We start from the raw sequence: 26714 nt of genomic DNA, 5'->3' as shown, positions 1-26714 counted from the left end.
TCAACATCCTCATGCGCTTGCTCTTCACTTCTGCCTCTGTTACGCCATGTGGCATGAAATTAAATTCCTTTCTCAGTCTAGACCATTGTAGTTTGCTATGCTGTAATTTTAGTTTATTTGTTTATTTAAACTATGTATCACAGGTAAATAAATGCTTCACATTTCCTCTAAAGATGTTTGATCATTTTAGTTGGACCCTCAAAATCGAATGTGAAAGGTTATGTAAGCATTCATTTCAGAATTTAAAACTAAAATCATTTTAAGATTAATGCAGCATTCACTGAGTGTTTTTTTTAAACAAGATTAACATTTCTAGTTGATTTTAAAAAACAAATGATTTTTACAACATGCCCATATTATTAAATGTATTGTATACGATCATTGCTTCGAAATTATTAAATGGATTGTATATGTTCATTGCTTTAATTGTCAATCACAATTATTGACAACTATCCACTCGGAGAAGTTTGAAAATGTGTGTGAAAATGTTCCAGGATGGAGAGGTCAACATTTGATTGGCTGTGAGCTGGAGAAGGTGGATCTTGTTTCTTGGCATTGCCTCACAAACAACCAGTTAATTCCAGATCTCTCCCAAAATAATGCCTCCTCTTATACTGGTCTATTTGTCAAGGCGTGGCGAATACTAATGTTTTTTATCTAATTAATAAATATATTTTCACCGCAAGTTATCAATTTTACCTCGCCATGACAACGGCTGAGGCTAGAGGCGAATTCTATATACTACAGAAATAACTTCCACCGGCTTTATCACTGTGGTAAAATGTATCTCTTCCTCTTCCTCTATTAATTTAACTTAGAATGTGGAATGAAAGGTATGTGCATGCTCAGTATATTTTTTTCTCTGTACTCAACTTCTTCCCATATTATTACTAACAGCACACATTGCAGATATAAAAAAATATATGTAATTTTTATGTATTGATGACCAATGAACCTCAAAAAATGTTAAAATCAATACATAAATAATTACATAAAAAGTTTGTAGTCTGTGATTTTTAGGGAAGTGGCTGGCTCGTTTTACTACAAGTTGGCAACCACAGCAATATTGTAAATTGATCTTTAATTTTCTAGTATCGAAATATGGAAATATTAGATCATTGTATTCATTCTTTTTATGTTGGCTGTAAAATGTTGTTTCTAAGTTGTCAATTTATTCAAGTTGGCAAAACATGTTTAAATCACTTAATTTCTGAGAAAAAAGGATAATCTGTGGGCATGGGATTTTAGCATTCATTTGTAAGCATTATTTATGGGACTGATTCATTATGCAAGTTAAGCAAAAATTTGAGTAAGCTTTCTTACTCATGTTTTCTGGACATAATCATGTTGCAAGGCAAGGGGTGCAAATTAGTTTATCATTTTGCACATAGGGAAAATACTAGCTGTTTTATCATGTAGCACACAAATACTTTATAGCTTATTTGTCACGGGCACTAGGAGTTTAACCCAGAATTCACCAGGTAGAATTTCACTTTACCAGAGGCGCGGAGTCTAACACAGTGGCTGGTCTTCTCCAGGAACTCCCGCAAGGGAGTATGGTTTTAGCGGCGGCCACTGTGCAGGTCGCGGCCCTCTGGGAAGTGTGGTGAATATACAAAACTGTATAACTGAATAGGAAAGAGAATGTCAATGATATAAATGCAGAGTCTCTGAACAATGGAAACAATGGTAACACGGTAGACTGATGAGCAGTAATAAAAGGTGGAGAAAGTTCCAAAGTGCATTAGCACACAGGTAGCATACAGCAGACCAACATATGACAACTGGATAAAGTCTATGGAAGGACCAATCAATAATGCAGCAGGAGAGTCAGCGACTCGCAGCTATACTTCAGAGGCACTATAGGCTTTAGTCCTAATAACAGGTACCATGCAACATAGTAGGGTAAGCTGCTCCTGACATATGTTCTCGCTGGTAGATGTAAAGACTTGTGCAGATGCTGGTAGAATACTAGATAGCGTGAAGTGGTCTGCGGCTAGCAAGTTGTACCACTGATATGGAGAGAAGACTTGTTTGGGTGCCGGTATGTTACAAGGTAGCGTGAAGTGGTCTGCGGCTAGCAAGTTGTACCACTGATATGGAGAGAAGACTTGTCCGAATGTAGGTATGTTATAAGGTAGCGTGAAGTGGTCTGCGGCTAGCAAGTTGTAACACTGATATGGAGAGATGGCTTGTCCAGTTGCAGGTATGTAACAAAGTAGCGTGGAGTGGTCTGCGACTAGCAAGTTGTACCACGATATGGAGAGAAGAGTTGTCCAGGTGCAGGTATGTAACAAGGTAGCGTGGAGTGGTCTGCGGCTGGCAAGTTGTACCACGATATGGAGAGAAGGCTTGTCCAGGTGCAGGTATGTTCCACAGCAAACAGAGAGCACGAGTAGAAACTGGAAACACCTCGAAATCCCCAGGGAATGAGAACCAAAGAACAGGCAACGGTAATAGAGTAACAGGTGCCTTAAGTAGTGAGAGGTGATTGATTGACCAATGAGATTATGAGCAAGGTTTTAACAGTCTGTGGTTTCTGCACATGCGGAATCCTTGGTTAAGATGGCGGACGGCCGCGGCGCCGAACAGGCGCCGGTAAGAGAGAGAGAGACCCATGTCCCAAATCAGAGGCACTAACCGTCCGGTGAGTGACAGTACCCCCCCTTTTAAAGGTGGGCACAGAACACTTGGAACCGGGTTTGCCCGGATATTTGGTATAAACCTTTTTTAGAAGTGCTGGAGCATTAAGGTCATCCGCACGGATCCAAGAGCGCTCCTCCGGACCAAAGCCTTTCCAATGCACCAAAAAACGAAGAACTCCTCTAGAAATTTTAGAATCAAGTATATGAGTAATCTCAAACTCCTCCTCTTGTTGGACTTGAACTGGGCGAGGTGCTGAAGAAGAAACAGAGAATCGGTTGATGGTAAGAGGCTTGAGTAATGAAACGTGGAAAGAGTTGGTGATACAAAGGTTCTTAGGCAATAACAGCTTAAAACAAACAGGATTTATCACCTGAATGATTTTATATGGACCAATAAAACGTGGAGCAAACTTCATAGAAGGAACCTTCAGGCGAATATTGTTGGTAGAGAGCCATACACGATCTCCTAATTTGAGTGCTGGAATTGCTCGCTGTCACGGGCACTAGGAGTCTTTACCCAGGGATCACCAGATGATGGACTTACCAGAGCAGTATAGGTGGTAATATGGTACTCTGGTAGCGGGGTGATCACGGAATAGGAGACAGCAGATGGTAGAGAATGCTCGTGGAAAGTCTATGACTAGCAGCACTGGTAATATGTAGTAATAGTACACGAGGAACTGAATGGACAAGGGAAACGTGAGGGTAGTCAGTGGTCTGCGGATAGCAAGTTGTACCACTGCTATAGTGAGGAGAAATGTCCAGAAGTAACGAAGAGGTGATGAGAGTCAGCGGTCTGCGTTTAGCAAGTTGTACCGCTGTCTAGGTGAAGGAATGGAATCCGGGAGGAGGTATCCGGGAAGCCAGTGGTCTGCGTTACCAAGTTGTACCACTGCTATGTGAAATGATACTGGAAACAGGTGACTCAAGAAACAGGGAACAGTGGTCTGCCTCTAACAAGTTGTACCACTGAATATATATGTGAGGAGGAGCACGGGGAGAGAAATGCAATGCAGAGTATACACGGGCACACTGAACTTGATCCCACGATGATATGCACAATATAGTAATGACTGAACAGCACTGCACAATAATACAAAGTCACAAGAACTATCCAGGCAAAAGGTAACACAGTCAAATGATGGCGATAGTCTCAGCGGATAGTAAACTCCAGAGGAGAACAACTCAGTCCAGCAAGATATGCAATACACCAGCACAGTCAATGAGAAGTATGCATACCGTGGTTCAGGAGAGCAGGCTGTCCGACAGAAGTGCAGAGATACCTGAACGGCTGGAGGCCGGCAGGATACGAAGTCCCAGAAGGGTGGAAGCGGTAATCAAGTAGGTGCAGTGCACAGGTAGGTAGACCAGCAGGGATGGAAACAAATACTCAGGAAGCAGTAGTATATAGAACTGGACACCTGGAGAACACTGAAGAGTAGAGATGGTCTAGACGAGATGAAAGCAGCGGAGCGTTGATCCAATGCAGACAGGCGAGTTGACACGAGCGGAGACACTGTAGAAGCACGGAGAGCGGATCAGCTGGCTGCAGACACGAGGAGTACTGGAGGGTTGCGATGAGCAGGGAACTGCAGATACCCGGAGGCAGCGGATAGGAATCAGCTGGAGCAGTCACGATGAAACACGGGAGAGTTGAGGTGAGCAGGATACTGTAGATACACGGAGGCAGCGGATAGGAATCAGCTGGTGCAGTCACGATGAAACACGGGAGAGTTAAAGTGAGCAGGATACTGTAGATACACAGAGGCAGCGGATAGGAATCAGCTGGTGCAGTCACGATAAAACACGGGAGAGTAGAGGTGAGCAGGATACTGTAGATACACGGAGGCAGCGGATAGGAATCAGCTGGTGCAGTCACGATGAAACACAGGAGAGTTGAAGTGGACTGCAAACTGAAGTAGCACAGAGGCAGCGGATAGGAATAGCTGGTGCAGTCACGATGAAACACAGGGGAGATGAAGTGGTCTGGAAACCACAACGAACAACAGGAATCAGCAGGAGCTGAACACACGAGGAAACACAGGAACACCTTCAGAGGCTCATGGGGAATGAGACTCCAAGATCAGGCAACGAGGTATTGACCACAGGTGCTTTAAATAGGGAGTGTTGCCTGATCAGCCAATTAACTAAAAGGAACATGAACAGAAGGTTTGAAAGGGCTGCACATGCGCAGACCCTCAGGATGGTGGACGGCCACGGTTCCTAAACACACGGGAAGTAGCACTCACAGTCCGATGAGTGACACTCGCCTCTTTTTATCGGCAAAGAATTTATATCTCGACGATGCTTTCTTCAGAGAGGATTTAACCTGAGCCCAAATGGATTTAAACTTTTGACATAATACATTAACAGCAGGAACTTGGGTGGGAGGGAGGCAAGGAAATTCTGGGAGAGACGGATGGTGACCGTATACACCAAAGAATGGTGTTTTAGAAGATGATTCATGATACATGTTATTATGGGCAAATTCAGCCCATGGAAGCAAGTCTACCCAATTGTCCTGATTGGCTGAAGAAAAAATTCTAATGAAAGTCCCTAGGTCTTGGTTGACTCTCTCGGTCTGTCCATTCGATTGAGGATGGTATGAGGATGATAATGACAATCGAATACCTAAGGTCTTGCAAAGGGCTAGCCAAAATCTGGAGACAAACTGTACTCCTCTATCCGAAACAATTTCAGACGGACATCCATGAAGTCGAAATATTTCTTTGATAAAATGATCAGCCAATGTAGAGGAAGAAGGTAACCCTATCAAAGGGACGAAATGAGCCATCTTAGAGAATCTATCGACTACCACCCAAATGGTATTACATTTTTTGCTGAGAGGAAGATCAGTAACAAAATCCATACTTATATGGGTCCATGGTTTGGAAGGAATAGGTAGTGGTTGAAGTAATCCCGCCGGTGTTCTACGGGAAGACTTAAATTGGGAACAAACATCACAAGCGGCCACAAACTCCTTGACATCTTTCCTAATAGATGGCCACCAGTAACTCCGAGAGAGAATCGCTAATGTTTTTCGTACTCCAGAATGTCCAGCAAAATGAGAGGAATGATACCATGACGGAATCTTCTTTCGAAGAAGTGGTGGCGCAAAGGTTTTTCCAAATGGTAGAACATTGGTGGAAGAAACAGCTAAACTCACACATTTAGGATCAAGTATAGGACGATCAAAACAATCTTCAATATCGGAGGAAGGAGCAACCGCCCGAGACAATGCATTCGCTTTTTTATTCTTGGAAGCAGGTTTGAAGGTTATATTTAAATAAAAACGAGAGAAAAAAAGTGACCATCTTGCTTGTCTATCTACATTGAGCTGACTGCAGATAGAGAAGATTTTTGTGGTCAGTAAATATAGTCATGGGGTGACAAGCACCCTCCAGCAGGTATCTCCATTCCTCCAAAGCCACTTTAATGGCCAATAGCTCCTTATCCCCAATAATATAATTCTTCTCAGCAGGTACTAGACTTCGAGAATAAAAAGCACAAGGATGGAATTTCTTTTGTACCGATCTCTGAGATAGAATGGCCCCTAGTCCAACATTAGAGGCATCCACCTTCAGGAAGAATGGAAGAGTCACATCAGGTTGTCGAAGAATAGGAGCAGTTGAGAACGCCTTCTTGAGGAACTGAAATGCTTGAAGGGCCTCAGGAGGCCATTGCTTGGTATTAGCACCCTTATGGGTAAGAGCCACTATAGAAGAGACAATGGAAAAAAATCCTTGAATGAAACATCGATAATAGTTAGCAAATCCTAAAAAGCGTTGAATAGCTCTGAGTGTAGTTGGCTGGGGCCAATGTAAGACTGCATTCACTTTCTCCGGATCCATTTCTAGACCTACACCAGACACAATATATCCTAAGAAAGGAATCTGGGATAATTCAAAGGAACATTTCTCCAACTTACAAAATAGTAAATTTCTCCGAAGTCTAGAAAGAACTCTGCCACGTGCTGTCGATGAGATGAAATATCTTGAGAAAATATTGATATGTCGTCTAGGTAGACAACGACACAAACATATAACAAGTCCCGGAAAATCTCATTCACAAATCCCTGGAAGACAGCTGGGGCGTTACATAACCCAAATGGCATGACAAGATGTTCATAGTGTCCATCCCTGGTGTTAAAAGCTGTCTTTCATTCATCTCCGGCCTTAATCCGAATTAAGTTGTAAGCACCACGAAGATCCAGCTTGTTGAATATCCAAGCTCCCTTGATGCGGTCAAAAAGTTCAGTAATTAACGGAATAGGGTAACGATTTTTGATGGTTATGGCATTGAGACCTCGATAATCTATACAAGGCCTTAATGACCCATCCTTCTTCTTAACGAAAAAGAAACCCGCTCCAGCGGGGGAAATGGACGGCCGAATAAACCCACGATGGAGATTTTCCTTGACATACTCGGACATCACTTGAGTCTCTGGTAACGAGAGAGGGTAAACACGACCCCTTGGAGGATTCTTACCAGGTTGTAAGTCTATTGGACAATCTCAAGCCCGATGAGGCGGAAGACATTCTGACTGGGCTTTATCAAATACATCAGCAAATGAAGCATACTGTGGAGGAAGACCAGGCAAACAAGGTGCTATAGAGGATTTATTTATTTTCTCAGTAACAACTTGAGTCAGACATCTATGATAACAAGCTGGACCCCAGGAAATAACTTACGGAATGTTCCAATCAATTTGTGGAGAATGGAGTTGAAGCCACGGAAGGCCAAGTACAATAGGACTAGTGGTAGCAGGGAGAATCAAAAAAGAAATTTGCTCTTGCTGTAAGACCCCGATTTGAAGGGTTAAAGGAATAGTATGTTAAGCAATAATTCCATTGATAATTCGTGAACCATCTATGGCCGTGACGGCAATAGCTGTTTTTAAAGGAGTCACTGGTAAGGACCACTGACACACTAGAGAACTTGAAATAAAACTTCCAGCGGCTCCAGAGTCCAGAAGTGCTTGAGTTGTAAAAGACCTAGTGGAAGTAGAAATAGTAACAGCAAACAAACAAGTTTTAGAATCCATATGACATGGAGAGGATTCCAGGGACCCCACCCTTACCTCTCCAAAACAGGTTAGGGCCTGGCGTTTTCCCGACTTTTTAGGACAAAAGTTCAGGGTATGATTAGGATCAGCACAATAGATACAGAGTTTAATCTTTAATCATCGTTCCTTCTCCTCTAGAGTCAATCTAGAATGTCCCACCGCCATGGGTTCTATTGGTGGTGAGGAATGATGAAATCGGGATGCCAAGCGGACAGGTATTTTAGATAAAGACTCCCTTTCAGAATTTCTTTCTTGGAATCTCATGTCCACTCGGTTACACACAGATATCAAAGCATCCAAAGAAGAAGGTAACTCTTGTGAGGCCAGTACGTCTTTAATTTTGTCAGCAAGACCCTGCCAGAAGGCAGCTATCAATGCCTCATTGTTCCATTGGAGTTCAGAGGCAAGTGTGCGGAATTGGATTACAAACTGTGCTACGGAACGAGATCCTTGGCGTAATCGAAGAATGCTAGAAGCAGCAGATATAACACGACCAGTTTCATCAAAAATTCTTCGGAAAGTAAAAATAAATATGGCACTATCCTCCAATAGAGGATCATCTCTTTCCCACAGAGGGGAGGCCCATGCCAGAGCCTGTCCAGAAAACAAAGAAATTAGATAGGCCACTTTAGAGCAATGAGTAGGGAAATTTTGAGGTTGAAACTCAAAATGAATGGAGCACTAAATGAGAAAGCCCCTACAAGCATTCGGGTCACCATCTAATTTTGAAGGAGTAGGCAGGTGTAGAGTAGAAGCAGTAGACGCCTGGGATGGCACTGGGAGCGAAGACACTGGAGGATTAACAGTAGAGGATACATTTTGCACAGGATCTCCCCGAGAAACTAGAGACTGGAAACATTGAAATAATTGTTGCTGACGAACATCTTGTTGTTCAATCCGAGTAACCAGGTGCTGCAACATGTCCTAAGCTGTTGGTTCCGATCCTGGGTTTGTCATGGCCTGTTCTTACTGTCACGGGCACTAGGAGTTTTACCCAGAATTCACCAGGTGGAATTTCACTTTACCAGAGGCACGGAGTCTAACACAGTGGCTGGTCTTCTCCAGGAACTCTCGCAAGGGAGTATGGTTTTAGCGGCGGCCACTGTGCAGGTCACGGCCCTCTGGGAAGTGTGGTGAATATACAAAACGGTATAACTGAATAGGAAAGAGAATGCCAATGATATAAATGCAGAGTCTCTGAACAATGGAAACAATGGTAACACGGTAGACTGATGAGCAGTAATAAAAGGAGGAGAAAGTTCCAAAGGCATTAGCACACAGGTAGCATACAGCAGACCAACATATGACAACTGGATAAAGTCTATGGAAGGACCAATCAATAATGAAGCAGGAGAGTCAGCGACTCGCAGCTATACTTCAGAGGCACTATAGGCTTTAGTCCTAATAACAGGTACCATGCAACATAGTAGGGTAAGCTGCTCCTGACATATGTTCCCGCTGGTAGATGTAAAGACTTGTGCAGATGCTGGTAGAATACTAGATAGCGTGAAGTGGTCTGCGGCTAGCAAGTTGTACCACTGATATGGAGAGAAGACTTGTCCGGGTGCCGGTATGTTACAAGGTAGCGTGAAGTGGTCTGCAGCTAGCAAGTTGTACCACTAATATGGAGAGAAGACTTGTCCAAATGCAGGTATGTTACAAGGTAGCGTGAAGTGGTCTGCAGCTAGCAAGTTGTACCACTGATATGGAGAGAAGACTTGTCCGGGTGCAGGTATGTTATAAGGTAGCGTGAAGTGGTCTGCGGCTAGCAAGTTGTACCACTGATATGGAGAGATGACTTATCCAGGTGCAGGTATGTTACCAGGTAGCGTAGAGTGGTCTGCGAGTAGCAAGTTGTACCACTGATATGGAGAGACGACTTGTCCAGGTGCAGGTATGTTATCAGGTAGCGTAGAGTGGTCTGCGACTAGCAAGTTGTACCACTGATATGGAGAGACGGCTTGTCCAGTTGCAGGTATGTAACAAAGTAGCGTGGAGTTGTCTGCGACTGGCAAGTTGTACCACGATATGGAGAGAAGGGTTGTCCAGGTGCAGGTATGTAACAAGGTAGCGTGGAGTGGTCTGCGGCTGGCAAGTTGTACCACGATATGGAGAGAAGGCTTGTCCAGGCGCAGGTATGTTCCACAGCAAACAGAGAGCACGAGTAGAAACCAGAAACACCTCGGAGTCACCAGGGAATGAGAACCAAAGAACAGGCAACGGTAATAGAGTAACAGGTGCCTTAAGTAGTGAGAGGTGATTGATTGACTAATGAGAATATGAGCAAGGTTTTAACAGTCCGTGGTTTCTGCACATGCGCAATCCTTGGTCAAGATGGCGAACAGGCGCCGGTAAGAGAGAGAGAGAAACCCATGTCCCAAACCAGAGGCACTAACCGTCCGGTGAGTGACATTATTTGTACACCGAAATTTAAAGTTGATCTAGGACATGCCCTTCCCAAACTATAAATCTACCATCACATTTTAAATTTACCTCCCCCTCCAGTGCAACATGGTTTTGCCTTATATACTTACTTTTGCTTAGCTTTCATTAATGAATCAGGCTCTATATCTGTAAATATGGACTCTTTTTAACATACGGTATTACATAGTTGAAAAATGCTTGCACTCAGTTTAAAATTTTTAGAAATATCAAGTTTCCTGCATTCCAGGAATGACTGCATCTAAAGTGAAGAAGATTGTACCAAATATTTTTCTATTTACAATCCGGCATCCTATTTGGGGGAAGGGGAGGGGGCTGGTGGCTGGACAGATCCCTTATGGCCACATCCTTTTAACAGTGCGCCACAGCTACTTGGTGCAACACATATGATTTAATGGGCTCGGATGTCTACAGTAACTGAGCCTAACAAGGAAAGTGGAGTAAAAACTATTTAGTATGAATTGACGCTTGCCATGGAGCAGGAATCCATTGTATGCTTACTCACTAGAAGAGGTTTATTTTTTACTTGTTTGTTTTCCTTTTTTATCTGATATATTAAGAACACTTTATCCACACACTGGTTAATAAATGAACTGTTTGAAACATATAATCAGACTAAACTGAGGGCAATAATAACACATATAAGGAGCAGACTGCAATTGTTTTTATCTTTACATTAAATGAACCACTAACTTCATAGCAGCACAATGCCTTATATAGGAAGAGCAGACATTTTATAGTATACATTGTATTCCCCCGATGTGCCCTTCATGCTCCAGGCCAATAGGCAAATTATGTCAAATTGCTGTTGCACAGTTTAACTTATTTTTTTTTTTTTTTTAAAAATATAAAACCCCTTCCTGATTTGTTCATTGAGTATTCAATGGGAGAATCACACCTGTCCTGTGGCTTTGTTGAGCTGCCCTGAATATATTGATTTAACTTATAACATTTAATAGTGCATTTAAAGCAAAAAAAATGATGTACAAAAGAATGTGAAAATCGGAAACATTTATGCAATGTTTTTCTTATTTTTACTTTAAGCTACATCTTGTGGACCTGCTCCAAAAGTGGATAATGCCAATCTCATAAGAAAGAAAAATATATATGCATCCGGTGAAAAGGCACTATATCAGTGTAATTCTGGTTATTCTCTGGATCAATTTAAAATACCAGAAGCGATTTGTGAGAATGCACAATGGAAGGATATACCAGTGTGCAGAAGTAAGTAATATCAATCAGACATACTTTTTAAATGTATTAATTGGTTTAATTCTAAAAAACATTGAAATATACTACTTCCAGTGTATTCAATGAACCTGGCTGCACAACTTTAAGATATCCTGTATATGGAATATATACTGTGGTATTAAAGGCTGGATTTTACATTTCTAAAGTGCTATCAATGTTTTTAAGATATAGGGGACTATTTGTCAAGCCTTAAATCAAACGGAAAAAAATGTTTTTGCATTGTTTAGCATTTTTAAATATGAAAAAAAATTAAAAGATGCATAACGCAGTAGATATCAGCGATATCTCCTGCATTAGGCAAAGTATCGCATTATACCCTAGTCGCCATCATTTTCAATTGTTACATTTATCAAGCTCTGAAAGCTTAGCTCTTCGGAGCTTGACGTCGATGGCTAACGCTTTCTGAAAATGGCATCAGACATTCAATTTTATGGAGAAAGCATCGCAGAAAAGGGATCTTTGGATCCCTCTCCGACAGCCTTGCTGCCTGCTCCTGCTGTTTAACACAACTGGCAACTGCACATGTGCTTCCAGTAAAGACTCCGGGTCAGAACCTTGAGTCTGCATTAGAAATGAGTCATCACTGAGACAGTCTCCTATCAGATGCTCTGTCCTGACGTGACTTTTATAGTAAATTGTCTTGTTAAGCCATCTGTCAGGGCTGCAATGACAGATGACACATAACAAGGAAAACATCCGAATAATGTTAAATAGGCTTCAAAGCTTCCTAACATGGGTTTCACAATCTGTAAAATATCTTTTTATATAACAACCCTGTACATACTGTAAAAAACATCACCTTAGCAGCAGCACTATAACAAAATGAAAAGAGATATATATGAAGGGTGTATCTACTATTTACTTTATTAACTGCTACCAATCTTTTAAGACACCTTCATATTGATGCATGTTTCATTAATTACCTACCTATCTGTTGAATCTAGCTAGGGTTATAATTAATGTTAGCAGACATGGAATGTCGCTCTTTCACTGCAAAATAACATCCATTTGATATGTTGGCATATCCTGATCTTCACTGTGCCTCCCTGATATATTCCATTACTGCAGCAATTGTCTTTTACTTTATTTTTTTGTAATAATAATAATAATAATTTATTATGGACTATGATATCCACAAATAGGTATTGAAGTAATATACATTTACTCTTGTGGCTTATGCTCTTGAAGCTCATGTTCCATTATACTTCTTTTATCATTGTGGTACTTTGACTGCTTGGACATTTTGAGCTATATAATTATCACTAAACTGTGTAGGTATTGCCATAACCTATGATAGCTCCCTTGTGTGGGCCAGACCACACAATTGTGTTTTAATTGTTGGCATATATGTATTAAATTATTATGTTTGCTATACTACCTATTTAGCCAGGAAACACTGTTTTATTTGAAGTTGTATTATGATTATGCTGATTTGTTTCTATGCAATTAGCTTCCAACACTGCATCCAACAACTCCCTACACACCACTATTGCGCCAGGGAAACCATATTTTCAGTTCTCCTTTACTAGAGGAAAGGGACCCTTCTCTAACATAAAGTTTCCCATTTAGGTAGCACTTATTTCTTCATACGCAAGGGAAGTGCGGTCGTCTCTCTCTTTAAATATTCGCATATAACTATTGGCAGATGCCGATTAGTTTATAACAGGTGTCAGAAATAAACAAAGGTGGGGTCCGCGCTTCTATACCTATGTATGAGCAGCCAACGGGATGTGAATGGGGCTAGTCCTAATCCCCAAGATTACAGGAAGTAAGAAGGAGGTTCCCAGGCGCTTGCTGTGAAAGAGATGATAAGATATGGGGTGGGTGTAATATCAAAGACAAACTTACCTGCAAATCCATTGGAGTTGTTTATCTCCTCCAATGTCCCTGTGGCCACCAATACGTTGGTAGGACAATCAGAAAACTTTCTATCAGAATAGGAGAGCACATCAGAAATATTAAGAACCAACTTCTGACTCATAGGGGTATATTTACTAAACTGCGGGTTTGAAAAAGTGGAGATGTTGCCTATAGCAACCAATCAGATTCTAGCTGTCATTTTATAGTATGTACTAAATAAATGATAACTAGAATCTGATTGGTTGCTATAGGCAACAGCTCCACTTTTTCAAACCCGCAGTTTAGTAAATATACCCCATAGTGTCTCCGAACATTTTTCCACGCACCATCAGCATGACCCCTCATTACTAAAATTTCTGGGAATCTGTAAGGTTAAGAAATTATGGCGTGGTGGTGATTATATCAAACACATTTCAAAAATTTAAACAAAATGGATCTATAGTTTAAAAACATTATCACCCAATGGTCTTAACATCGACATTGATATTAACAGTTTTTTGTAAACTGTCATTTATATACAAAGTCAAACAAGGATACGGCGCACAATGGTGTATTATTAGGAAAATATCCCAAGTTCAGTGGGGAGTAGTAATATAGTCAATAATTCAATGTTCCACGCTTGCTGGACGGTCTTCTAGGACCAAGGGTATAAGTCCAGTGTAGCATATATAAAAAGACAGAATAATATAGGCATATGATTAATAGGAGCAGTGTGTTAGTGATAGCCCATCAACATATTGTTACACACCCAAAAGAATCGCGACAGTACCGTAGCCGCGCATGCGCAGTAAGACCGATGGGTCGCGCATGCGCAGTTTGTTCAGCGCAATGCGTATGCACAAAATGGCGATGCGCTTCGCTATAAATACATCCCTGGTTTAGGCCACACTTATCACCTCCTGAGGAAGTCCTGCTGAGGACGAAACGCGTAGAGGCTCTTTTCTATTGTTCCTGTGTATATTTGGATCACCATACCATCAGTTAGTCCTGTGCGGAAGACTGTGGGAGGTTCTTGTTGTACCTGAGGACATGGTATATCTGTTACCTGAATTACAGATAAGCTTGTATTTTCATTACTCTTTGTGAGTGTGCATTTATATGTTATTCTGATTAAATACTGTTACCATTGAATACTACACCATATAGTGTATTATCTCCTTTTTCTTACACACTGAGTGGAAGAGAGATATGGTGTTTACAGTATGCTGATGATTTATGATTGGAGACCAGACTTGCAGTTGCTGAGAGTGCTGACCACACATTATTGAAAGAGAAGTGGTTATAAACTGTGTTCCAGTACTTGGATTAATCTTACAGATAAGCGATATAATTCCTTTGGGTGTGTAACAATATGGTGATGGGCTGTCACTAACACACTGCTCCTACTAATCCTATGCCTATATTATTCTGTCTTTTTATATATGCTACACTGCACTTATACCCTTGGTCCTAGAGGACCGTCTAGCAAGCATGGAACATTGAATTATTGACTATATTACTACTCCCCACTGAACTTGGGATATTTTCCTAATAACACACAATTGTGCGCTGTATCCTTGTTTGACTTTCTATATGATTCTGGACTTACCTACCAATTATAAGGAAGGCTGCCTCCACATGTGGAAGAGGTGTTTTTGTGGACTATCTATATATTAACCTCATACAATACTGTTGTGAGCGCCAGTGTTTATTACATATTTTGCTATGTCATTTATATACTACTTTTTATTTCAACTCCATAGTAGCTTTCTGCTAACTTATTTCAACCTTTTTTTATTTATTTATTTTTATTTTTATTGTTTATTACATGTTTATCGCACTTTAATTTACGTACTCCAGTCTAAGAGCTTAACTTGTTAAATATGCTCTTACTAACAAGGATTGTGATTACCACACTTAATATGGGTCTGAGAGACTGCCCCACATGGATGTCAATCCAGCGGAGGACCCAATTGAAAGCTGTTCCTCTATGGCCGCCTCCCCTTATATAGAGAAAACTGAAGACTGCAATTTAACACAGTTCTACTGTCCCTGACGAAGCCCCACGTGGGCGAAATGCGTAGGTCCGTTACTACACATTTCTTTTACACATTTTTTAGCTCATGAGCAATACTTTAATCTTTTTTCAATACATCAGCGGTATCGCGGCTCTGCGCATGCACATCACCTGGGGCAATGCGAACAACCAGCTGTTCAGAGAGGAGGGGCGCCTGGCCAGGAATTCCTCATCGCTCTGCTGTAGGACTCAGGAGAACCGTTCAGTTGCACATAGAGACCATTCTACTGGACCAGGACTGTTCTGGGGAATATATCCGATTTTAGGTTAGTGCCTGTTCAGCTCTCGCTGATTTTACACTATGTGTATGAACTCACTGTTTTTTTTTATCACACGCAGTGTGTATATTTTTCAACTGCCAGCGCATATAATCAGGACTGGTAACTCTTTGTGTACAGTTCCTTCATCAATAAGGATTTGGTGTATTTACAAAACCCCAGCACTGGACTTATTGGATCCCCTGCTGCCACATGTTTTTGGTGAATGCAGGTATTCAGCCATTATTGTTCTTTTCATTTTATAATACAGCTGTACATCATTGTTATATCTGTTTCACTGTACATAGTTATTGTGGAATTGTGTTTATCTTGATCATTTTATATGTGCCGGCACACTACTTTTTGGTTTTGACCATTGTTATTGTATAGAATAAAACAGGCTCGCAGCCATTTGACACCCACCCCATATCTTATCATCTCTTTCACATCAAGCGCCTGGGAACCTCCTACTTACTACCTATAACAGGTGTCAGCAGATGTAAGGAGGTTAATCCACATGTTGTCTCTGAATCAGAATGTTGGTTTATTGAATACAGGATACAGGTTTGTAAATGTAGTATATAGTCTTGTGGAATTAGGATAGATGCACAAGGATGATAACAAATAAATGCACACAGGTAGCTTACTAGAATCTGAAAATGAAATGGTACCAACAGCTGCTAAGAGTCTTCAAAGTAGTCCAGAACCTTAACAAAAAGATACATACAAATTGGTTTGATTCAGCACTAAATTAGTTACCAAAACAGCATACTAATAACACAGGTTAACGAAGGTAGCTATGTGACCAAATCTCAAAATGTACTCAATATGGAATAAATACAATCGCTAAAGTAAAAAAAATGAAAGCTTGGTTCAAATAATTAATAAAGAAAAAAATCAATGCTGAAAAGAGTCAGTAATGATAGAAATCCAGACCATGAGAAGTATTCCTAAAAAAACTGCAGACAAATATAAAAGACAGTACCTATTTTAGATGAAACCGTGGTGCTACTTTCGTTCTTCTGGTGTCTTTATGATTCCAAAACAGGAGAATTGTTTGATGTGTGCTCTGAACTCTGATGCAAGAATGTCCTAGGGGTGCAAGTGTTTATGAAAAAATAATAATAAAATAAAACACAACAAAGTAAATCAGAACAGAAAAAAACCCAAAACTGGAATCCAATCCTGAACCAATCAGGGAGAAGGTTTGAGTTGCCAAAAAATTGCAAACGTGTCTTAAATAAGAACACTTTAATTTGTACTAATAAAAACAATAACATAAACAATAGAATTAATGTCCCAGATAAATCCAAAATGATGATGAAGGGATGTTGACAAACGATTTTCCGCAATTTGTCCAAACAGTAGGAGCAATGCCATACAACGTGTGGCTGAAAACAGCGTGCGTTCCACATTGGAACACATGCTGTAAGTTCCAGTGGAAGTTTTGACGTGTGGTTTCTTCAGGGGAATTGAGATAAGTAAATATCCATGGTGGTACCTTCCATATATAGGCTGTGATTGCCAAATGCGTTTTGACGGATGTTGATATAAGTTGCTAGTTTACCGGATATAATTACCGGATGTTGACATATGTTACTAGGTTACAGGTGAAATCAATAGATACACTAATGATAACATTAACAGTAAAAAACACAATTAAGGGTACTTCAATAAACAGAAACTGCTGATGACCGTGATAATTGTAAAAATAAACTTTTTTCATTCAAAGGATCGAAAAAACAAATAACCTACATGTCAATGTATCATATAAATAAAAACAAACTATGCTGGTTAATTAAGCACATGTTAAATATCACATAATGATGTAATGATAGCACTACTATACTATAACTGATCTTGATGGGTTCAATAGTGTGGCAATGATAATGAATGTGTCCAGGTCCTAATTTTGCTTATGAGATTCCTTATACAGCAGATATCCTAGGCACATCGGGATAGTGTCCTAGGTGCATAGGGATAGGATAGGGAAAAGTACATCTGCAGGTACCAAGGGTGTTGTATGGAACAAGGCTTAACCACTTAATGCATATTATAAGCTAGTCAGAAAATTACATACATGGAGATAATAGTGTAAAATCAGTCAATACATTCAATATTTTAACAGCATCAGGAATGCTGAAGATGCTGAAAGAATGATGCCAATAATAGATGGTAAAGCCCAATTATTGTAGAGCACTAATTGGTGTTTGTTGATGAAACTTGTACTGTTAATGCATCATAATCATTATCAACATTTATTTATATAGCGCCAGCAGATTCTGTAGCGCTTTATATTTGGGAACAAACAATAATAAAGCAATACTAGGTAATACATACAGAGATGTAAGAGAGTCCTGCTCGCAAGCTTTCAATCTATGAGACAATGGTTTGATATACAAGGCAAGTGCTACAGCAGTAGACTATGCCAGCCAGAGTGACAACCAGCCCCAGGCCTGGATTCTCTAGGGTAATCAGATCTGATAAAAAATGTGGGCCCCCTTTTCAAGGTTTAACCAGCCCCCTGCTGAATATCATTAGGGCTATTCCACACCTCTGGAGCAGTGGGTGAGGGTTAATATATAAAAAATAGATTTAATTAAGCATTTTGTCTGTGGTACATTACAGGTCCCAGCATGCCCAGGCTTCCACTACATGGTTGTATATGCTGGTGCTTGTAGTACTATATGTGCCAGCAGGGCTGCCATCAGAAATCGTGGGGCCCAGTACAAACGAAACAGGTATGGGCCCCTCCAGCACAACAACCTCCCCCCTTCCCGAAGCCAAATACCCCCCCCCCCCAGCGCTAACCGACTGCACCCTCCCAACCACTGTCCCAGTTTATGTATTTGGAGGCAGATGTAAATGTGGCCGAACTACGCTGAACTGCATTATCATCAATTACTGATGCAAATCTACATTAATTACTAAGAGCAGTATATTTGAACTTTGTGTGCTCTGAATCGCTATTGGAAGTGGGATTTATTTTGGACTGTGGGACTGAATCTCAGATATAAACTTATTGTTATATTGGATTTGCCATATATACCTGTGAAATTGAATTACTTGAACTAAATCTCAAATATAGATTTGTGATTGTGCATCAAGTAGTGTGGAGAGGAATATTATTTAATCTAAAAATTAACATAGTTTTAGGCAACCGGATATGTATTTATATCCACCAACATCATTTCCTTGCTTTCTTTATTGTTCCCTTATGCGCCTTTTCCCTCAAAGTACAATTTTTGAATTTTGTTCAATATTGTATTTATTAAAAACTATACCTCCATCTCAAATGATATCAACCCTTCAAGACATCCTAAGCATTAGCCTAGGTTATTGCTAAATCCTAATAAGTGGGAAAAGCAGAGTCAGCTTTTATCACACTATGACAAGGAGCCTTGTTAGCAGGTATAGATCTCACAATATATATATATATATATATATATATATATATATATATATATATCTCCTATTAGTGATAATGGGTTTATATGGATGTAAAATGAAGTGGAATATAAAATGCAAAGATATTTATTTTGCTTGGATTATGGATATAAGCTTGAATATCAGGAGTGGTCACACCCCCTAGCCTGATTGACAAAAGAGGTAGGGTTGGGGGGTATGGTCAATTTGCGTGTATATATACAGACGTCGACCCACACACCCTGTAAATAGGAGCAAACTAACACAGCATGGTTGTTAATAAGCAGAGGTGCAGTGGCTTGGGTAAAATAGCAGATAAATGGATGCAAACTTAGACAACAATGTAATACACACAGTTCAGTTGAAGATTGGAGTATTAGCATACAATGTAAATCACAGTAACAGGCAAGTAACTCTAATAACATAATTACTACTAAATTCAGATATTATCATGCAGTTCCTAACTGGTATAGGTGGCTGATCACAGTAATGTACCTTACTCTAATTGTGTTAATTCAGTATACAGTATGAATCACTTATAAACTACTCTCACACCTGACCCTCTGGATAACTACACTTCTGATTAATAATGACACATGTATCAGGCAGTGGTGTGTATGATTTTTCAGTGGTGTACATACAGGAACCCAGAAATAACCTCACCAACAGATGGAAGTGGTGTCTTAGTCTGTCCTGGGTTTGCATATGAACAATAAATCTCCCTTTGTGTGCTCAGCCCTTAATCCAGTTCTCTCTCTGTGTAACTCCTAGCTGTCTTTATCCCTCCATTAAGTACTTCTATCTCTTTTAAAATAAAAAATACTTACCTACATGTTGATTCCTGCAGGCTGCAGCCTCTCTGTTGCTTCTTCCTATATCATCGGCAGGGACTTCAGTGAGAGGTCAGCTGATAGGAAGAGGGGGGGGCGGATCACATGATCGCAGGGGTGGAACGATCATTCCCCTGCGATTGTGTTTGAAAGCTGCCTGGCTGTCAGTGACAGCCAGGATCAATGCAGCAGTGGGGACGCCGGTATTAGAGGAGAGCGGGCCCTCTGGTGAGCCCGGGCCCCATACGCTGGTACCCCCTGTACCCTCCTGATGGCGGCCCTGTGTGCCAGCATACCCATGGCTGCCAGGGCATGTTGGCACTTGGTAAACCACAGGTGCCAGCATATTTTCGTTATGTTGGGTTTTTTTTGGGGGGGAGGGGACACACTCTGCTATTTACTTTTTTTTAACGGCTTTATAGGCAATTGCATATAATATGCTGAAAGTGCCTCTTACCAAATGTATTTATGTTGTAATCGTAAATTGCATCCAACTCTTCTGAAGATGTAGTATTATGTATCCTATAAGACAAGCATCCATTAGTGTAAGTTTTCTCAGGGAGCTACACATATACTGTAGCATAAAACCACTGACATGAAATTCATTTTTTACAAAAATAACATTTTTATGGGATATTTCCACCTAAATAGTAAATCTTAATTATCAGTGACTCCCCCCAAGAAGCAGTATTACAGTACAATAGATTTAAATTCCACCAGCGAGTTTATTGTTCACATTGACAATCTTTAAAATGTGAAATCCAAACAGCTTCTGCACCACCCACCCAGGCTTGGGGGTATATTTACTAAACTGTGGTTCCGATGAAGCACCAATTCTCTGCACTTTCCTGCAAATTTTTTAAAACGGCAATCTTATTAAAGGTAAAATCCATCGTGCCTTCATTAAGATTGCCGTTTTAAAAAAATAACAGGAAAGCTCAGAGAATCGGCTGTTCGTTGGAACTGCCGTTTAGTAAGTATACCCCTTGGTGTTGATGCAGAAAAAAGACTTAGTGCAACGTCGACAGGGGCGATTTCTTCCAAATTGTGGGCGTTCAGTGGAATTGGGCTGCCACAGTACATCTAGTTGGGGAGGGTTTTTGTTTAAAATGTACTTTTTGGCTGTAAATATTTTAAATGAATTCAAAACTGTTATTCCCTATAACATCTTCTAGTCTATTATTTCAAAGTTATTATACCTCATCAAATGTGGACTATTTTAATGTTCTTCTTGAAAGTAATTAGTAATGAATCTTTGATCAGTAAGTGATTTATAATACATTTGCATATATATTTTATACTGTGTTTGTTTTCCCAATAGAAATAATGGTAAAAATGGCATATGCAAGAAAATTGACTTTATAGTTAATTAATTCGGTGAAAAGTGTACATAATTTTTAATAGCAACATTATCTTGTTTCAACATCAAAGGAAAAATGGAACATATTTCTTATTTGAAATTTCCTTTTGGTGTAAAGCATTTAAGCCACCTTTGTTTTTGTGTCTTCTACAAAATTTCTCTATAATATTACCAATTGTCTTACATTGTCAAAATGAAAGAAGAGGTCTGTTTATGTTTATCAGTAAGTGATATTTATTTATGACTGAAATTATATACTTTGCTATCTGTACTTACAGCAAACAGTAAATCTCCATTTATATTTTAGCTCACAAATTTTTTTTTTGTCCAGTAATGGTTGAAAAATGTTTCTGCGTGCGGGGGAGGGGGGTCGCGGGGAGTGCAGCCGCGGCCGGGCGGGAGGGGGAGATCAAAAGAATTAGTGGCCAGTGAAAATCGTGAGGCTGCTTGTTGCTATCTGGGTGCTCAGACAGGCAGTGTTTACTTTACTTCCTGTCTGATGTGAGGAGCATGGAGTGACAACGATCACCACATTTAAAGGTAAGTGAGTGATGTAGACAGTATCAGGAGCTTGCAGTATACTAACAGTAGCTATATTGCCCAGTAATATATAAGGCAGGAGATGTACCTAGTATTATGCCACAAATAGTTTTAATTAATGGCCTGTAATACCACTAGGAGAAATGCCTAATTAAATACCATCAGTTGAAGACTTTATAGATAAGTAAAATACAAATTTTCTCAGGTAGTAACAATGCACAATAAAGTGCCAACAAAGCAGAGTAATAAGCCGCAAGTTACATTATCCATATTACACTTCTGCCACCTCCTCCTGCCTCTCACTCTCAGTCAAGCATCTTGGCATGGCCCCAGCGGCACTTAGTGTCTCATGTCACTTGACATGATGTGAGGGTTATATGGTCACTTGGATACTACAGGCCCATATCAAGCATCTGCCCAAATGATGAGGGATAATTATAACTGCTCAAGCAGAACTACTACTACCTCTTCCCTTTCCCACCTCCAGTCACTTAGGAGAAGGAGGTAAAAAAATACACTTTTGTGCTGAAGCACTTGTTGTCTTCATGTCTCAGGCCACAGGGTGAGCACAGAAGTGCTGAAGGTGACCCGCTGGCCACTGACTGGGCTCCAGTTAATTTGCTACAATAGGTTACAGCTTAGTTGTGCACATAGCGCCATTTTATTAAATAATCAATTTAATGTCTGTCGATCATAGACATTTGCTAAAATGAAGCGTCATACTCCACATATTAAATAACCGAGCAATCAAATTCATTCAATTCATCCGAAATGTTTTATGGTCAAAAATGAGGCTGGGTTTACCTTTTTGGTGCCATGGCTAATTTTTTTATATATATTTTTGCCAGAATGTTGAATGTTGTAATGCTATTGAGATGTCAAGCTATAGAAATTTTCTCTTGTCTTCACTTTAAGATCATTTTAAGATAACTTTATCAGGGAAAATATAAGATTGTAGCAGCTTAGTCTAGGTACTGCAGGGGGCAGCATATGCAAAACTATAGGGAGTGGGGGCTGCGCATATAAAACTATAGGAAGTGGGGGCTGCGCATACAAAACTATAGGGAGTGGGGGCTGCACATACAGAACTATAGGTGCGTGGGGGCTGCACATACAGAACTATAGAGAGGGGAGCTGCACTTACAAAACTATATAGAGGGGAGGCTGCACATACAAAACTATAGGGTGGGGGGCTGCTATAATGTGTGAGGGAAAGGGGGGGCTGCTATAATGTGTGAGGGAAAGGGGGGCTGCTATAATGTGTGAGGGAAAGGGGGGGCTGCTATAATGTGTGAGGGAAAGGGGGGGCTGCTATAATGTGTGAGGGAAAGGGGGGCTACTATAATGTGAGAAGGACAGGAGTGGGGGCTGCTATAATGTTTGAGGGAAATGGAAGGCTGCTATAATGTGTGAAGGAAAGGAGGAGCGGCTGCTATAATGTGTGCGGAGGGGGGTATGTTACTATAATGTGTGAGGGAATGGGGCGTTCTTAATCTAATGTATGATATGGGGGTTGGGAGGGGGGCTGTCTTAATAGTACTTGGGAGAGAGGTAGGCTATTAATTTAATGTGGGGCTGAATTTGGGGAGAAGGGTTATTTACTAAATGTGAATATGAATTATTTAATGCCGTGGGATGGTTGTGGGAAATGGTAATATTAAACGTAAATGCTATTAATTTTTTGCTGGGGTTGGTTGGAAAAAAATAGGTCTATTTATTAAATGTGAGTATTATTATTTTAACGTTTGGGCTGGAAGGAAGCCTAATTATTAAATGTGTGCGCTATTGATTTAATGCCGGGGCTGGATGGTGTTTTCGAAATTTCATGTACCCATTATTTTTTCCAAATAGGGACTCCAGCATTCCAGGATCCAGACAAGCAGCAACTGAGCTAAAGACACCAGCAGCCACAGGTGGAGAAAGTGACAAGAACAGGTAGGAGAGAGCAGTCTGCCATTGCTTGTGTTTTTATCTAAAATGTATCTAAAATGATAACCTCCCTGTCTTAAGTGCCCTGGGCCCCCCAGAGCCTTATTCCAGCTCTGGTGATACTTTAGTGGTTCTTGCTTTGATTCCATTGCCTGCTTTCTACCATTCTCAGATCACTTTGTTGTACATATGACCAGCCCCATTGCACTAACAATATCATTAATCCTTCCTCCTTTGTACTTAGTATATCACCAGCAAACCCTTGGAATAGCTCTCCCCTTTACTTATGCCATTGTCTGGCAACCCCCCCTACACTGATAATTCAAACCACCTCCAATAACTGGGCACATTTAGGGCTCATACACAATCATTACAAAAGAATTGATTTCTTGAAGATGTTTTTTCACCTTTGTGTTGATCGCACCTGGACAGCCATTTATTATAAGGATTATTTTTAATGCATTTTTGAAACACACAGTACACATATTTATATATTATGTATAGAGAGAGATTAGACTGGTAGCTTGCATTTCATGATGTCAGGGAAAGATGCAACTGTGCTTGAGGTCCTCATATGCTGCTCTGGCAGACTGATCAAATACGATTGTTCCAACATGTTTCATAATAGTTACACTTATTAAACAGTCAGATATGTTTCAATGAAGGGAATTTTGGAAGGATGTGTTAGTAGGCAACTAAACAATTTGGAGCACAGAGGCATTAACCAGTCGCAGATAATGTAAAGGATATAAAAGGATTCATGTATTTTTATAGCACAGGATTAGCAGCTTTTGCCCTGCATTGCTTTAGAGATGACCCACTGTGTATTAAGTCATGACATCTAGGGTTTCCTAAATGTTACTACAACCAAATTCCAGTCGTTCTAAATCCCGCCTACTTTTGTGTTGGCCCCACCTACAGTTGATTTGGTCCCGCCCAAATGAGGCCACTTCAATAATTTTTTCCAGGGCCACTTTAAGTTCCCAATCCGCCCCTGGCATAAATAGACGGTTCCTCACTTCCTCTTATTTGCCATTTCTACTGCCCATATTTGAATGCTACTGGGGTTAAACTACCAACTAATTGCTCCTCTTTCCCTCCTTTTACAGGATTGGCAATGATTTAGTAATAAGTGGTAAAAAGGAGAATTTAGCTGCAAAGGTTAAAACCACTGTTTAGTATAAAAGTACAAATCTATTTGTGCATCGATAAATTGCAAGGTTTAGTGATTTACATTTACACATTCCATACATAAACATTAAATAATGCAATTTTCAGCTATTGTACTATATTTATCTAGTTAAATAATGTCCTACATATTTGTGAATTTTTTGCCTTAAGTTCCCTCTATTATATTTCTTTTTTAGGGATTGGCGAGAGCTGTGGTCCAGCACCAGTAGTACAATTTGGAGACACCAAAGATCTTAGAAAAATTGACTATGAATCAGGTTCATCCGTGGAATATAAATGTCCAGCTTTTCATGTACTTCGAGGGAACAAAATTGTTAAATGTATGAACGGATTCTGGGGCGATGCACCAGTATGTCTAGGTATGTTCATAGGTATCCAATCTGCTTCCATGTTCACTGTCACCAAATTCAGGATATGCACTCATTTATTGATCATGTGAATTATACTTATTTCTTTAGTAATTGATTGTACTAGAATAATTGTGTTTATTAAATTTTCTTCTCAAGAATGTCAGTACTTCCTGCTCTTCCTGGTACCTCAAAAGCATCTAAAACTGTTATTCCTTTCATCCTCATATCTTCACATATTTTCAATACCCAGTAAAGACTTACTGTATCTTATTCAAATTATCAAAATAGAAAAGAGAATGATCATCTGGGGCACTCAGAATGGAAACAGCATAAACATATATCTTGTGTTGCTGTGTACTGAAATCATTAAAATTATTCTTTATTAATTAAATTGATTTAAAATTGGTCTAGTAGCGAAATATTAAAAGATGCAATGGATTGACACACTGAGATTAACAAAAATGCTGATAAAATAGACAATAATTCCTTGTCTAACCGCTATCCTGCTCAGAAAAAATGTTTACTTTATTAGGATATAAATTCCTATGTTTGATATATATCAAAAAAATGTTGTTCTTAAATGATTCCCCTATTGCTAAATACTGATTGTCCGCTGTTGTAATAATTCACCTCAATGATACATGGTTGATATTACTCAACTTGAGCTCAATATTATAAGACAGATGGATTAGTTAAACACATTTGACATATAATTGATCGTTAATAGTGATGCTTAATAGGGCTAATAGGTTTTATGATAACTCCTCTGTAATCTATTTAATATAAATTGAACAAATATATATCAGTCCTATGCTCATAATTGGATTATTCCCTTTTCAGGTACTCCTATTCAAATAACATGAAGTGTCTAGTGTTTGATAGCTAGGATATAGATAGAAGCAGTCTTGATTCTTTATTGTCACACTATATAACTGTTACATTGTAATCAGTCTACTCCCACTACCCTCTATTCTATCGCTACACTATTATGGGTTCACATTTAACAAGGCAAAATAACGCTAAACTAATGATTGGTCAACTACAATCTGCACTTTAGGATTTAGGACTTAATCGGTATACATAAGAGAAAACTGAGCAGCGATCGCGGCGTCCGCTGACGCGCGTTTCGCTATTAGCTTTAACGAGGCAAGCCGAATTCACGGCTTGGTAAGCTATTTGAAGTGGAGAGCCCTCCCCTTTGATGACTACTTCCTTAGCAACGTTTTGGTAACCAAGGGTGCCAGACTAACACCGGATATGGCTATATTCTTTCACCGATCGGCTGGAATTGAACTGATACAACTAGACTATATCATATAAGAGATTCTTAACTGAACATGTATGGATGAAATTACCAGATTATGTGTTTGTTATAAACGGGGAGTAAATTTGTTAATTTGATTCCTACAAGCCATATTGACTGGCGATATTGATCTTATACATCTATGTGGGAAAATCTTCATAACTTTACTAAATATGTCAGTCTTTATGTAAAATACTGAGAGATGGGTA

At 39.9% G+C, this 26714-nt stretch overlaps 1 protein-coding gene and 1 long non-coding RNA gene across 4 annotated transcripts in view; one reads left to right on the top strand and one right to left on the bottom strand.

Annotated features, from left to right (window-relative positions):
- LOC142099299 (complement factor H-related protein 1-like) overlaps positions 1 to 26714 on the top strand; it is a 213356-nt gene that overhangs the window by 43658 nt on the left and 142984 nt on the right. For 2 of the 3 annotated variants that reach the window (XM_075182621.1, XM_075182619.1), the window contains exons 5-6: positions 11197 to 11376; positions 25029 to 25211. In XM_075182621.1, the coding sequence (XP_075038722.1) occupies positions 11197 to 11376; positions 25029 to 25211 (363 nt within the window). The remainder of the gene's footprint in view (positions 1 to 11196; positions 11377 to 25028; positions 25212 to 26714) is intronic. The other variant, XM_075182620.1, reaches the window with a different exon arrangement.
- Positions 16207 to 19902, bottom strand: LOC142099310 (uncharacterized). Its single transcript, XR_012678510.1, has 3 exons — positions 19830 to 19902; positions 16562 to 16668; positions 16207 to 16283 (listed from the first exon to the last, which is right to left on the bottom strand). It is a non-coding gene; the product is annotated as an uncharacterized LOC142099310 (long non-coding RNA).

Source organism: Mixophyes fleayi, chromosome 8, assembly GCF_038048845.1.
Source record: "Mixophyes fleayi isolate aMixFle1 chromosome 8, aMixFle1.hap1, whole genome shotgun sequence".
Taxonomy (NCBI): Eukaryota; Metazoa; Chordata; class Amphibia; order Anura; family Limnodynastidae; genus Mixophyes; species Mixophyes fleayi.
This window is presented reverse-complemented; position numbering and strand designations above follow the sequence as displayed.